Below are 15,966 nucleotides of genomic sequence, written 5' to 3'. Positions count from 1 at the left end.
GACCCTTGTTGAGGTGGGTCGTCTGCAAACACCAGGTTAGAGACAGGCGAACATCCGGAGTGAGCCCCATCGTCTGGGACTTGAGACACTGAGGCAATCCATTCCATCTGGACCGGATCAATAGCAGCAGAGGTTTGGAGTGAAATTGGGCGTACTCCACTATGTCGAATACCGACACCATTGAGCCCAATAACCTCTTTGCCAAGTGTATCGACACTCGACGACACTGCAGACAACTGCGCACCCTCAACTACAAAGCAAGGATCTTTTCCTCCGTCACAAAGATCCACTGCTGCCTGGAGTCCAATAAGGCCCCGAGGTGCAGGATCCTCTGAGACTGGGTGAGAGTGGACCTCTGCCAGTTTGTCAACCATCCGTGACGTTGCAGTACCGCAATCGTCAGATCCAGATGGTGTAAAAGAAGCTCTGGAGACCCCGCTATCAACAGGAGGTCGTCCAGATAAGGCAACAGTCGGACTCCCTGCGTCCGCAGGAGAGCCGCCATGACCGCCATGACCTTGGTGAATACCCGTGGAGCAGTCACCAGGCCAAAAGGCAGTGCCCGGAACTGGAAATGTTCGTTGCAGATTGCCAATCTGAGGAACTGCTGATGGCGCAAAAGAATAAGGACATGCAGGTAAGCGTCCTGGATGTCCAATGACACCATGTAGTCCCCAGGTTCCAGTGCCAGAATAATGGACCGCAGGGTCTCCATCCGAAACAGAGGCACCCTCAAGGACTTGCTGAGGGCCTTTAGGTTTAGTATTGAACGGTAAGACCCATTGGGTTTCTGCACCAAAAATAGAATGGAATAGAAACCCAGGCCCCTCTGGGAAATTGGAACATGCACTGCGACCAGCACCGGGCGAACTGAAGCAGGCGCCCCCCACTTTGGGGTCCCCCAAAAGGAGGCCTGGACCGTCAGGCCGCAGGTTTGTTATCTGACCTAGGAGCCGGACGTCTGGTACTCCAGACCTGTTTCTTGGGCTTGGACAATTTCTTGGCCCCAGCCTGCCGTGGAAAGGACTGTACTTTAGGCCTACCTTGGGGCCTGTGAGGCCAAAAGGATGACCCACCAGCACTAGAAGGAATCGTAGCAGACAGAAGACATGCAGATTTTGCTGCTGCCAACGTAACTACAATTTTGTCCAGATCTGGACCAAATAGTACCTGTCCAGACCTTCTAATCCCTTTTTGGAATCCGCGTCCGCTTTCCAAGAACGCAACCATAAGGTGCGACGAGCAGCCACGGCTGCAGAGGAGATCCTAGAGGTGAGCATACAAATATCTAAGGCCGCTTCATTAATGTAAGTGGCCGAGTCTCGGAGATTGCCCACCAACTCGGTCTGTTCAGCCGAACAGTCAGAGTCCAAAGACGCCTCCAAATTATCCGCCCAGCGCTCCATAGCTCTGGCTACCCAACACACGGCCAGAGCCGGTCTGGATGCTTCCCTGCAAGGGAATAAACGGATTTGAGGCAGATCTCCACCTTGCGGTCAGTGACATCCTTCAAGGATGACATCGAAGGCATAGGCAACGTGGCACTTTTGACTAGGCGTGTGACATGTGAATCCACATGCGTAGGGGATTCCCGCTTAGAAAAATAACTGACCGCAAACGGATAAGCCACGGCTAAGCGTCTCTGGGGTTGAAACCGTTTACCTGGATTTTTCCACGCCTCCTCTAAATGATCCACTAATTGATCAGAAAGAGGGAACATCGTAGCCTCACCCTTAATATCCTTAAAAAGGCATATATGAATGTGGCCACCAAAGGATCAATATCCTCAATAACTAAAGCCGAGCGGACCGCTCGAATAAGACCAGGGATATACACCTTGGACTTAGCGTCCGGCTCTTTGGTACGGAGAGGTTCTTGGTCAGATAGATCCAGAATCTCCCCATGATCTGACGTCTCATCGTCATCCCCATAAGGAGCAGATAAAGACGCCACCGGCCGTTATGAGGCCGCAACACAGACTCCCCCTGTAAAACATCGGACAAATGCTGAACCGATGTAGTTAAGAGTATTAACCCACGCAGGCTCCGGAGAAACCTGGGAAGGGGCAGGGAGACTGTGGGGTACCATCAATTGTCTCGGGAACTCCCGCATGGGTGACGACACCACTGACTGCTGGGACAAACCCGTCTGAGTAAACGCAGGTGGCGGAGCTAGCTGGCCCACAAGGGTTGTAAGCGCCTTAGCGAAACAAGCCCAGGGAGGTTCCTGTACCGGGACCGTGACCATAATCGGCCGTGACAGTGCCAGGCACTGGGGGCATAACCCCTCCGCGTTACCCTCCCCTCCGCTATTGGTACCTTACATTTAGTACACATGAGCTGGAGAGGAAAATCAGTCTCAGACATGATGGTAAGTATGTGACACTCACACCTATACGTATTGGTATAGTGTGAATAACACCCTGCACACCACGCACCGCAAGGGCTTTGAGCAGAGCAAGATCAGGGACAGTAATAAAGCTGACAGTAGAAAGTGAAAGTACAGACAGCAGGCTAGCAGTTCAGTCACATACAATGCAGAAGAAACAAATCCCTGCACTATTAGCGCTGATTCTCAACTACTCAGACCCTCAGGCTGGTAGGACTCAGCGCTGCATACACTGACCTGTGACAAACAGAGGAGAGGTATGCTGGGGGACCCAGACCGCAATGCCACCGCTCACAGGCTTCCAGCAGTGTTCACCATGCTTTAAAGATGGCCACCGAGGAGCAGAAGATGAAGGAGGCCGGCCTGGGGAGGACAGCTGACACACTGTGGCCAATCAGGCAGAGCAGAGAGGTTGTGTGCAGCAGGGGAGGCGCCGGCTGTGAGACAGGGAAAGCGCGCTCCCCTGGCATGCATTTAACCCCTGGGACGCCGCAGCGCATGCCGCTCAGCAGCGGCCCGCTGTCCCAGGGGGTAGTGGAAGCGCAGGTTGGTCGTCTGGCTCCACACTGCAGCCAGTCCCCAGGGAGCCCCCTGCCTGGGGACTCAGGACCATGTGACCAGCGGGGACCCACCGCGGGACCCCGCTGGTTACCTGCATCCCCTTGGATCCGGCCATGGTCCAAAACATCTGGGGACACCGCTAGCCGTGACCCCAGATGTCTACCAGCATCCCCGGATCAGTACCGGCGTTCTGGTACCGGCGGGGTGTAGGGGAGACGGCATGGACGTCAGTACTGACTGTCCATGCTGTACTCCCAGATGTGCAGCCAGCGCTGCCTTTAAAAGAAACTTCAGGGGCTCTTCATAGCCCCCCTCTGCACAGTGCCTCCGACTCCGGCCAGGCACCGACGAAACTGAGATGCCTTGGCCCGGGGGCGGGGTATAGGAGAGGGACCCAGATGCATCCTGGGAGGCTGAAAACTTTAACTCTGTGGTGCCTGAAGACTGACGTCATCACCTATACCCCAAGGTATCCTGTGGATACCCTATGGACCCTGAAGTAGAAATTTTATATTTCCCACCCACCTCGTTCATAAATTTTATAGCCCTCTTCTGGGAGCGTCTGATGGCTACGGCGGAACACAGGGTCCTGCCAGCCCGCTGTGGCATCATTCTGCCAGCGTAATCTGGGTGGCACAGCCAGGTGAGCATGTAAAAGTTATTAATTCAACATTATGGCCCAGCGCAGCAATCTGTGCACATAGGGTGCGCCAATGTGGAGGTCCGATATCATCTGGGGTCCCCCGAGGGAGGAGGGGGGGTCGAAATTCCAAGGAAGAAAAACCAGGGGCAAAGGTGGTAAATGAATCATTACATACACTTATTACAGAATGAAATCATCCTTGAACATCGCAGAGCAGCGGAGCATCCATGTGCAGCGGAGCGCGCGGGACACAGCAGGAACATGTTGAAACGGTAAATTTTTGACAGGGAAAGTAGGAAAAAAAAAAAAGTTTGACCCCTCACCCCTATAACAACAAGATCAGTATATTAGGAGAACAGAGGCCCTGATTCAAAGACGGACGCTCTGCAAGAGTGCTCGCTCTGAATCTGGGCGTTTTTATTTTTTTGTGCGGCCTCCTGGGTGACCACTCACAGCTATTACGAGCGGCCAGGATGATGGTCGCGATGGTCAAGACGTTCGCTTGGGAACGCCTCCGTTTGTGAAGCCATCCCCTGGCCGCGCCTACAAAACAGGGCGAGCTGTCGATCAACATCGACAGCCGCCCCTTCTGTAGTGAGCCACAGAGCAAGAGAATTTCTCCCTCGCTCCGGGGCTTGCGCACGCGCAGTGCGGCCGCTGCGCAGAGCACACCATCGACCCGCTCGCGAGCGCTCAAGCGCTTGCGAGCGGATCTGAATCAGGCCCAGTGTTCCCTCCATTCCCTTATTAACCAATTTACTTCCATAAACCCGGGTCACACACAGAAGGCGGATGGTCGCTGCAGAGATCTGTACTTGCTATGGGGAAATGCTCTGACTGCTGGGATTACTTCATTGTCAGATTATCCCAGGACTCCCAGCTATTATACAGATGCTGCAAACGTCACCTCAATTTGTTTCATTAAGACATCAAGAGAAAAATAGGTCAGCTTGACTATATGGTGGCACGGCGGGGTTCCCCTTAAATATCAAATATCACGGCCTATTATCTTTCACTACTGCAAGGAACCGGTCATTTTAATGGGTCCCTAAAGCTCCTGTGATTGTTAGATACGGAAGTAACAGTGAAAGTAGTGCACACGCCGGATCTACTTTCCCTGCATGTCGCCATGGAAATTGTGCAGCAGTATCACTCACCTACCACCTCTCCATGGCAATGTATCACCCCCATAGACAGAGCCTTACGCCGTAAAGCACTGAGCAGCGTCCAGGGGTCAAACCAGCCTTCATTCTCTAGGCCTAATGGAAGAGAAAGTCCAGGTTAATAGTAATCCAGGTACATGTAATAGGGAGGAGGGGGCTGCGATCTCTTGCTCATTCCCCATCCAAAACATTAGTATAAAGTGACCAACATCTCTCGGTTCGGTCGTCTAGTCTAAAAACAGACAAATTGCCCATAACATGTGCTGTAGGTGTCATCAGTAGGACATGACGGTGACATCTCGGCGTGTTTTGTCGTTACAGACAGGTGATCAAAGCCCGTTTCTGGTAGTCACCGCTAAAACTTAAAACACAAGTTACGTTACATAGAGGCGGTACGTTACATAGAAATGCTACGTTACATAGAGGCGCTACGTTACATAGAGGCGCTACGTTACATAGAGGCGCTACGTGTACGTTTCTCAGCTGCCGCCTGGCAAAATGTAAGGAGAAACTTTGCTCGTCTAACGTGTGGGGCATTAGCGCAAACACTGAATTTATTCAGGGATGATCCCTGTGAATTTCTGTGCTGTACATTGAGCTGCTATAGGGCAGCTTATACAGCAAACATTACTCTATGAATGGTGTCTGACCAATCACCCGAAAGTATCTGACTAATATACAACATCCAGAGGACGCTGTGATTGTGCGGGGAAAGGTTTTCATCCTATGTAGTCTAGACACGCTGCCTTTAAGCATATGGGCGGACATTGCCTGACATAGCTGACACCAGGTGCAATCACTTCTATTCAGCTAAATAGCAAAGATAAACACAAACGTTATTCTCACACAGCTATCCAGCCACATGTGCTACTGTGAGCCAGTGTTATCCTAGCTGCCAGTTGAAATACCACCCCCCCAAAATAAAAAAAGAAAGCAAGCAACCCCCTCCCCCCCCCCCCCAAAAAAAAAGTACATTGCCGAACAAAAAGAGACACTGAGCTAATTTTTGCGGTTATATAATAAAAGAGCAACACCTCTTAGATAGCGTTTATTTTCTGGTACCCTTAGGAATAAATGGGGTCACCCTCCGATGCAGGCACAATGAGATTGGTAGCCCTATAAACAAGCGGCTCAGTGTGGACTTTGCGTGGCACGTGTCTCACCGTAGCAGGCCAGCGCCACGTCCTGTGTATTAATCCACGGAAACTTCTTTTTCAGCTGCACCGGGGACAGAAGTGTGACTTTGGCTCCTTGTTCCCTGGGGTTAGAGAACAGATTACAAAATATCACAACAGCCCAAATCCACCTTTTGTCTGAGCGAATACTGAAACCTGTGTGAGATACAAGTAACAATTGCTAAATATTCATCTGCGTGACCGGTCCAGGCGTTATTCATAAGAGGCGTTTTACTGGTAGCAGCGTGCGGGAGAGCCGCGAGCACCCTGACGCCGTGGGAGGAGTAATAGCCATGCTGAGTGTTAGGAGGCGTTTCTCTATAGGAGACGAGAGCTTGTCCCCTTCCCTGCGCTTTACCAATAAGGGAAGAGCTTCCACATCATTTATCTCCTTCTAGATATTTACTTTTAAGGCAAAAGTGAACCGTAGATAATGCATCTGTCATATTTATTGTGTGTACCTGACAAAAACAGGGTAATCATGTGCAACTTTTTTAACAGTCTAAGGGCCTGAGGGCCTGATTCAGAGCCGGACGCTCTGACCACAGCGCTCGCTCTGAATCAGTGCCCTCCTCCATGAAAATGGAGCGTCCTCCTGGACGCTCGTATAGCTGTGGGTCACCACCCACAGCATATACGAGCGTCCAAAAAGATGGTCGCGATGGTCTTGACCATCGCGACCATCGGACTTGCGACGGAGACCCTGCGGTAGGGTCTCCCTGCCACAAGCCCTGGAGTGATTTTGGCTCTATCAGAGCCAAAATCACTCCCACTGACATCACTAGTGATGTCAGTGGGGCCGGCTTCAGACGGTAGGCGTTCCCATGGGCAGGCACGCCCACCAAAGGGGGCGTGCTGTCAATCAACATCGACAGCACGCCCCCTTTGGTGCGAGACCCGGAGCGACAGCTTGGCTGTTGCAGTCCGGGTCCCGCGCATGCGCACGACGGAGCTCCCTCCGTCGTGCGCATGCGCAGTGGGGAACATCGACCCACTTGTGAGCGTACTGCCGCTTGCGAGTGGGTCTGAATGACCCCCTGATTCAGCAGTGCACGCTAGCGATGTTCGGGAATCTGCGCAGACACATGACCCGTTCTGCGCATGTGCAAAACGGGTATGCGATTCGGCTCGCAGACTGGCAGTGATTGACAGTCTGCTGCCATTTGTGGGCAGGGAGGGGGCGTCGATGCCCTCCGTTCCCCCGAAACTGAGGCATTACGGTGCCGTTGGGGGGATGGGGAGGGAAGAAGCCAGGATCTCCGTCGGCTGATGGAGATTTCCTGGCTTCTTCATCTCAACTGCGGAGGCCGGCTGCGTGACCCCACCTTAGCCGGCCGATGTCCAGCATAGTATCCGATGCTGCGTTGGACAACACAGCTCGGATACGTAATACGGCAGGGGGCGTGATGCTTGCGAGCAGCTTTGCTATTCCGTCTGAAGCTGAATCAGGCCCTGAGAACTTAATAAATGAGAATAATCCCCTAAAAATCAACATTTCATATGCAGAGCATGAAGGCAAAATGACCTGTTCTAGCTTATGCCGCATACACACCGGACGATAATTGTGAACGATAACGAAATCGTTGAACAATATATCGTTCAGTGTGTATGCAGTAAACGACGGAGGATATCGTTAACGATGCCGAAGAATGCAGCATGGCCCCGCTCCCCAGCCCCCACCGCTGTCGTTGCCGGCATCGGCAAGTGTGTATGCGCCTTTCCACTGAGGGTCTGTTAGGTACATTACATAAAAAGCCAATGTCACATCACCCAACCCATATACAGCGGCAAAAAGCCTAAACCACTGGGATTTCTTTACTATATCTTAATATAATGGACAGACAGATAGTACCAACCGGGTATTACAGTACGGGTCCAATCACTGGCCAGGAAGGATAATATCTATTATAATCGACTGTATAAATATGAAGACACCATCATATGTAATAAGTATAACAGACACTAAGAGGCTGAGGATATTGGAAACCGTGACATAATATAGTACCGATAGTACTGATGTAGTACCGATATACAGCCACAGCCAAGTCTCAAGGTCATGTGACTAATGGCGCCAAGAAGCAGGAAGAACTCGCTCGGTCCGCCCCCTTCGCTATGATGTCATCACATGCGACACGTACTACACGCCTCATCAGGGGTGCGGATATGTTTAGAAAGCACAATCTCGGCATTTGAATGTTGAACTTCAGTTGCTTTTCTATCCGTTTTGTCTCGTTACGCCAATACATTAGTAATAAATAGTGACGGTCACCGTGCAGACGTCATGCGTTCCTCCTATTGCTTTTAGCGGTCACGATGTAGGGATTAGATTACCCAGAAATGGAAACATCACAGAAACCAATCAAATCAAAGCTATTCCCCTACAGACCTTGCGTTTACCTACAAGTGCTACCCGGTTCCTCTCCCCCCCCAACACTACAGCCATGTGATTTGCACCCTCTCCCCGCTCTCCAACAGGAGAATTCTGCCGTTCTGAGGAACTATAACTGGGAACCTCCCACCACGAGCCGCGAAGTAACCCCAGGTGATTGGAAGCAGCGACCAGCAAAAGATCCGCACCTCTGGATTCTGTAATTCTCCAGCAAGGTATTCGCTCCTTTGTCGCTGGACAGGAAGAGGTATCCGCCGGGATTGAACTGGACATCTATGGGGTCCTCATTAGCAACACCCAGATATTCCTGTAAGGAGCACAGATGCCGTGTGAAGGGGAGACACTGATTTGTCCGTATCAACGCAAGTCCCACAGGGGAACCCAATTTTGTATATTCAGTATTAAAAGTTGCTAACGCCCCCTCTCCCTTTAAGATCGAACTTTCCCCATACAAGGAATGATCAGACCGATGTTGGTTTGGAGAAATGTGTGATTATGGAAGACTGATTTTCCAAATGATTCGGTCAGAGGCGACGGCATTTAATCATCTCTCACAATTAAAATAAGTATAATAATTTGAATAAAAACAAGTAATTCGAGTGACCAAAATGATGCAATTGTAGTCATTTTAAGGAGACCCTATTAGAAGTAGGCCGTCCCCCTATTACATAGACAAGGCAAACCGCCCTCTGCATACTATTCTGATAGAGATCCCATCAGCCATGATGCGATTGGCTGAAACTAGCTCTGACATTACACAGATATAGGGGGATGATGCATCACGCAATGAAAAGACTGGAGAAGTGGACAAGTGCCCATAGCAAGCAATCAGCTTCTACCTAACATTTTATTACATGTACTTGATAAATGCTACCTCAAAGCCGATTGGTTGCTATGAACATCTACTCCACTATTTTCACAGCTTGATACATGAACCCTCTAGTGCTGGTGAGGGAGTTCTCTCAGACTGTGGTGTATCCCTCAGTTCTGCAGAGCCAAGAACAGCGATTACCCCCAGGATAGCGAATAAGTGATTTAATTTCTTTATCATTATCCTCCCCGTTTATACAGCACCAACAATCTTCACGGAGCTGGTCCAATCAAGGATTGTTTCTTCAGTCATACCAGTCCCTACTGCAGTGGTGCTTGCAATCTAATGTCCGCACAATGGTCAGACAGACATAGACTAAGTCCATCAGCTCTCAGTTACTGAAACTATGCACTAAGAATTCACTGCACCAAAATACACTGAAAGAATAGAGAGAGATAATTGCCCTTTCTTACATGGTCATTATGCCTATAATGCAAGCTCCAAGACTATTATTATATATTCACTACTATTAACATTCACGGACAGCTCTGAAAAAGTTCCAGGTACTTGAAACTGGTCTGTAATTCACGGGGAGGGGGGACACATTTTTTGCATGCACACTAGACTTCCTGTCTGTATGTCAGATGAGGAACAGTACTGAATGCCTAAAATGGGGAGCGAGGTGGAATTGCACTCCGCTAGATACAATTCCACATGTGAATGTTACAAAGTGTCTTTTTGCATCGTACTGACATGCATTAGAGGCAGCGTGGCCCTATAAGGGACAACATGTACATTACTACAACTCAGAAAATTAGGATCTCACGTTTATGTTGCGCAGGAAATGTGCTCCAAAGAGTGACATCTGGATGTTTTCTGGCCGAGAGAACTGCTGCCGAATGCCGCCTGCCGAGAGAACGGTGGAGGCATGAGAGTACTAAGGGGTGAGAACGAAAGACAGGTCATGATTTATTAACGACTATAACCACTCTCATGCAATAGCGCCTCCTGCCACTGTAGCTGGGAATCACACCAATAAGGCTTCCATAAATGGTATATGACATAAAAGTCCCCACCACCCCCCACACTTCTACACCAAGGGCGATTGGGCCACTGTTCTGGGACCCCGGAATGAGGTGGTTCCCAAAAGAATGTGGGCCTCATTCAGAGGCGGTCGGAGGATGTAAGCGGTCGCTCAGAAACTGGGCGGCCACTTGCATCCTGACCGCCTGCCTCGGTTGCGGTCGTTAGGCTGTGGGTTAACACCCACAGCTCTAACGACTGCTCCGGTGATGGTCATAGACCATCGCAACCATCGGGGCTTACGACGAGACCCTAGGGTAGGGTCTCACTTGTCGTAAGCCCCGGAGAGCTTCTGGCTCTAGTGATGTCAGTGGTGCCTCCCCCAAACGGTAGGCGTTCCCATGGGAACGCCTCCGTTTGGGATGCCACCCCCCCGGCCCGCCTTCCAAACGGGGCGAGCTGTCAATCAACATCGACAGCTCGCCCCCTTTGGAAAGAGACTCGCTACGACCAGCGCTGTCGGTCGTAGCGGGTCTCACGCATGCGCACGAGGGACAAACATCGAGGCGGCCGTGCGGTCGTAGACCGTACGGCCGCCTCTGAATAGAGCCCTGTATTTTATGTATCACAATTACAGGACACAAAGGGGGCTGATTCAGCAGTGGATGCTGTGTCGGTATTTTTGCGGTTTGTCGATGGCCTGAGAACTGCGCATGCGTTATGAATATTTCGGGCTACAGGAGGACGCCTGTGAGAATATATGTATTGCTAAGGGTAGGACATGTGATAATGTATTTTAACATAATGGAATAGAAAGTGCGTAGATTTAAATTGCCTCGTAACTTTCATTGTAAGTACACTTAGAATAATTTTTTTTGCTTCATTAAAAATGTCATTTATATACTTTTACGGGTGTTATCGAACCAGAATAGTTTTGAATAATACTTCATTTGCACCAAAGTCCCGGGTCCAGCCCGGGACACTGAACACGGGTTTTAAGCCGTGTCAGAGCGGCTTGAACCGCGTTTACACCGCAGACTGGACCCGGGATAGTGCCGGGGCTTACCTCTGCCGGCGCTTGGAGATTACATCATCCCCAAGCGCCAGGAAATGCAGCTCTCCCTATGTTGTGCACGGGACCCAGGTCGGATGATCCTGAATATCCGTTACCGCTGAGCCTTACCCACGTAAAACCCTACTCGGGACCCGGGAAGAAATGCTGCGTCCAGGGGCGTTTCTGGAGAGGAGTGGGTCCATGTGCAGTCTTCGACACGGGCCCCCTCCTCTCCGCCCGGCAGCGCACTGAGCTGTGCGCGGCCAGTGCTGGAGTGCCAGTGCTACAGTGTGCCCAGAGTCTATAGTGTATGCACAGGTCACTGGGAAAATGGCCGCCGTGGCCATTTTCCAATCGTTTTACAGCGCCGGACCCCCGCGCCGACGTGGGACTCCGGAGAGGTAAGTAATATTATGGGTGCAGGGTGTGCGGTGCGGGGCCCCCCTGGACCCAGGGGCCAGTGTTTCCCGCACCCATTATAGATACGCCCCTGGCTGGGTCAGTCCCCCCGGGATCTTTTCCTAGGAGCTTTTTGCACTGAGCTGTGACCCGGGTTTACACTGCAATAACATGGGTTTTAGCGGCAGTAAAAAAGGGTTATAAGATTTGCGTCACCCAGTAAGATATCTGACCAAACCCAGTATAACATCCGCCCTGTAACCATCGCTTTCCCCCTGTATGTACCATCACTTTCTATACGTCACTGACAAATGCTCTTATTTTTAAGAGTTTCCCGGGAAAAAGAATAAAAAAATATAAATACAATGGAAAATAATATTGTGATGTTTTGCTACTTTCACATTAATTACAGCTAGATTTGCCTTTATCAGGGCTATCGGTCTAACAGTAATTAAAGTAATGCCTATGGAAAGCAAAGTGCGATATAGCACATTCCCCGTCGGTAGGAGATTCCGGGTCGGCATTCGACTTATACCGGGGCAGCTTTCATCCTAATCACCCACCGTTGGATCTCTCTCCACCACCAAAATGTTATACGCTCTCTTCTTAGAATACATCTTCTTCAGCCAATAAGCGATCGACCAGCCCATCACCCCGCCCCCGACGATGACAATATCCGCGTGCTCGGGAGGTAGATGGTCTGTGGACCTTAATGGAGTCCAGTCACTGCCGGGCATGAAGATCTTAACTTTCTTATGAAACTTATCAAACTCTTTGTTCATGACTGGGGAAGAAAAAAAAAAAAAAATGAGGCCTCTGGGCAAATCCTAAATAATACAGCTATGAATATTTTACATAAAGAAAGCAAAATGCAGGTTTTCTTATTTATACACAAAAAGAAAATATGAGACATTAGGACCTATTGTTAGATTTGAACAGCACAGGAGAAATACATTATCCAGTGTTACCCGGATAGTCCCCGGCAGATGTTGTAAAATCTAAATTATAATCCCCCCAGACTGTCAAATACCCCCCACTCCAATGCAGTCACCTGCAACCTGTCCCACATCATTAGGATAGGTCAAAAAGCTGAAACCACATTACTGTGACATAACTGACCCCAACCCTGTGGGCCTGATTCAGACCCGGACGCTATTTGCGGACGCTCGTTCTTAAAAAGGGGCCGGATATTTAAATTGAGCGCTTGCTCTTTGCGGTGTGTTGAAGCCTCTATGTCTGAGTGAACGCCCAAAAAATGTGCTCGCTATTTTGTAAAGACGCCCCTTTGCCGTTCGCATCACACGTCATCTCCGTTATTTATTAGATTAAATCGGGTACATCGAAAGGCATCTGAACTGCTCGCAGTGCTTGTGGTAGGTTTTTCTTACCGCTATCACTGCGAGCAGTTCAGGCTAAAAGACAACCAAGTGACGTGGTCGATGACGCTCCTTTACTAATTATGCACTCCCATTAAACGCCGTTTTGACCGTTAAGCACGCCTGCGTTCGGATCTCCACTCCCCCGTTTTCAAGCACCTTCCCCAGTTACCACCCACAAACGGTACATTCTGTCAATCAAATTAGCAGCCCCTCGTTGTTTTACGAGCGCACGATTTCCGACCGCAATGACTGGTTTGCGCATGCGCAGTTGTGCGAACATCGCTCAGAGCGAACGAGCGGCCGCTTACGAGCGGCTCTGAATCAGGCCCTGTGTCCGAATAAACCAATCCACAGAAAGCATTTCCAGGAAGTAATTCCATGCAGCTGTCAGTGTACTTGCTAACAAAGGAAGCCCGTTACAGAAGAGAAGTAACCCCAATTATTCCATGTACTGTATATAATCCAGCTCTGTGCAATAGATATACGTCACACAGTGACTTCACCTGAGCTCTAAATATTCCTCTTTATTCTGCTGATCAAACTCAAAGTCCAGTGTGAGTGCGGACGCTGAGATCGACAGTCCCAATTTCTGATGCAATGTCCCTGTAACCAGTAGAGTTAATGACCATTGTTTTGTGATCCCAGTCCCACATTCACCTGCTGACGTAGACTTTGCAGGTTACTGTATCTGGTTTTAATGTTGTTCAAATCTGTACAGGGCACAGACGGGTTGTTATTTGGGGTACTAAGGTCAATAAGGTGACTCACACCCCAGCCTTGGCATGTTTCACTAAACACCCCAATTAATATGTAGTATTCATAACTGAGGCAATACTGCCCCCTATTGCTAAGAAAAGTAAGGTATTAACGTATGTGCTCTGGGGAGACACCTCCCCTAATTTCAAGGGGATAGAAGGGGTATTAATGCGACACCTGCTGGTCCTCTGTGGCTGGAGCCAATATAGATGGATAGGTCCAGTATCCACGTTCTTCAGTCTGGGTGTTTTATTAATGTTGAAGCTGATGCACTGAATATAAACCTTAGCGAAGTATATCTTTTATATAGATTCTGAGTATATATCTATATATATATATACACATACACACATACATATATGTTATACGTTGTTATATATCTATTGTTTATCGATAAACTGCTCTTCGTTTATATAATCCTATCAACCCAAAAGCTACATCTTGGGTCTACAGGCACCTGACAAGACAATAGATGTCCTTGGCACGGCAGTGTGATCCGTTCAGAATCCAGACAGCGGGGATTCCGACGGTCAGAATGCCTATGCCAGAATCCCGACCACCAGGATCCTGAAGGTAAGTACTGGGGTTAGGGGAAGGGTTAGGCATTAGGATGTATATGAACGATTGTTTTAACGTCAAGTCCAAAAATCTTGGCCTCAATTTCCTGATATTGTGCTGTGTGTGCATTCTCTGTAAACGGGATAGGTATGAAGTATCTGACGCCGGAAGACCGGTACCAGTAAAGATCCCGACAACAACTAAGGTAAGTACTAACTAACCTAACCCTCCCTTAAGGATGCCTAACCCTAACCAAGTGCCTGTGCCTAACCCCCCCCTGTAAGTGCCTAAACCTAACCCCCCCCCTCCCCCTAGCCTAACCCTAATCCTCCCGGAGGGTTGCCTAACCCTAAGTCTCCCCTGGGAGCCTCTAACCTAACCCTCCCCCCTCGCGCCCGGCTTACCTTTGATCGGGATGCCGGGCTCCCGGCGTAAGTAAAATGACAGGCGTCGGGACTTCGACGTCTGTCGTTGGACCCTTGCCGGGATTAGGCAGTTGGGATGCCGACGGTTTGCATTTAGACCGTCGGCATCCCGACTGCATACCCTATGACCTGCCCATGTATCCTATGCTTTTTCCCGATTACCTCATCATCCTTATGGGTGTACATATGCAAAGTCACTGTGAAATTCACCAGGTAACTAATTTAAATTGTACAGTGTGTAGCACAGATATTGGGTCCGTGATTTTGCTGTAAAATCGTCCGAATTATTGGTTTGATCAAAAAATTCACTAGCTTAAGTCAGTGTTTCCCAAACTCATTACTCAGGGAGTGGTAACAGGGCATGTTTTCCAGATCTCCTCACAGAAACACAAGTGAAATAATCACCTCCATCTGTGGATCTTTTATAATGTGTCAGCCAGTAATGAATACACCTGTGCACCTGAGGAATGAGTTTGGGGAACACTGCTCAAAGCTATTGCTGTGAAAAGTGGTCCTGCAGACTATGGGGCAATTACTTTTTTTCTCACTCGTCTTCTTGGTGCTGACTTCTTCCTTTGTCTAATGAATAATGACTAGATAGAATCTGTTTTGAATATTTTTTCATGCAAGATTGGATGGATCAAATCTTAAGCCGGGTAACACACTAAACGATATATCGGGCAGTCACTACAAACTGCACGATCTGGTGTACGACCCACAGATATAGCGTTCCCCCGCCGTATCCAGAACCATGGCGTCGGCCACCGAATCTAAGGACCTCATTCAGAGTCGGTTGAAGCGGCCGCACGGGAAAAGGGGCCGGATATGCAAATGATTCCCTCGCAAGTTGCGTCCCTAAGTTCGGATCGGTAGCTGGCTGACCAAGGGGAGGAAGCGGCCGGAATTCAAAAAAATACGCCCCCTTCTCGTACGCATTGCACGTCATCTCCGGGCATATAAGGATTAATCGAGACCATCGGAACTGGTCGTAGAGCTGAAGGTTGACCATACCCTCTCTTAAGCTCTACGATCCCATGTCACATGTGCCATGACGCTACTTTGTTAATTATGCACTCCCATAAAACGCCGTTCGCATAATTAGGCACGCCTGCGTCCGGATCTCCACTCCCCCGTTTTCAAGCAGCTTCCCGTTACCACCCACAAACGCCTCATTCTGTCACTCAAACTACCGACCTGGCTGTATTCAAGGAGAGAGAAATTTCTGATCGTAGCGGCGTTTGC

The 15,966-nt window shown here is 49.6% G+C and overlaps 1 protein-coding gene across 1 annotated transcript in view; it reads right to left on the bottom strand.

Annotated features, from left to right (window-relative positions):
• FOXRED1 (FAD dependent oxidoreductase domain containing 1) overlaps positions 1–15,966 on the bottom strand; it is a 35,649-nt gene that overhangs the window by 12,085 nt on the left and 7,598 nt on the right. Inside the window, exons 2-6 of the mRNA XM_088481821.1 lie at positions 12,170–12,390; positions 9,957–10,067; positions 8,508–8,626; positions 5,919–6,013; positions 4,750–4,851 (exon numbers count right to left, since the gene is read on the bottom strand). Coding sequence (XP_088337947.1) covers positions 4,750–4,851; positions 5,919–6,013; positions 8,508–8,626; positions 9,957–10,067; positions 12,170–12,390 — 648 coding nt within the window. The remainder of the gene's footprint in view (positions 1–4,749; positions 4,852–5,918; positions 6,014–8,507; positions 8,627–9,956; positions 10,068–12,169; positions 12,391–15,966) is intronic.

Source organism: Taudactylus pleione, unplaced genomic scaffold, assembly GCF_031769625.1.
Source record: "Taudactylus pleione unplaced genomic scaffold, aTauple2 ptg000278l, whole genome shotgun sequence".
NCBI lineage: Eukaryota > Metazoa > Chordata > Amphibia > Anura > Myobatrachidae > Taudactylus > Taudactylus pleione.
Note: the sequence above shows the minus strand (reverse complement) of the source record. Positions and strands in the feature narration are given on the sequence as shown.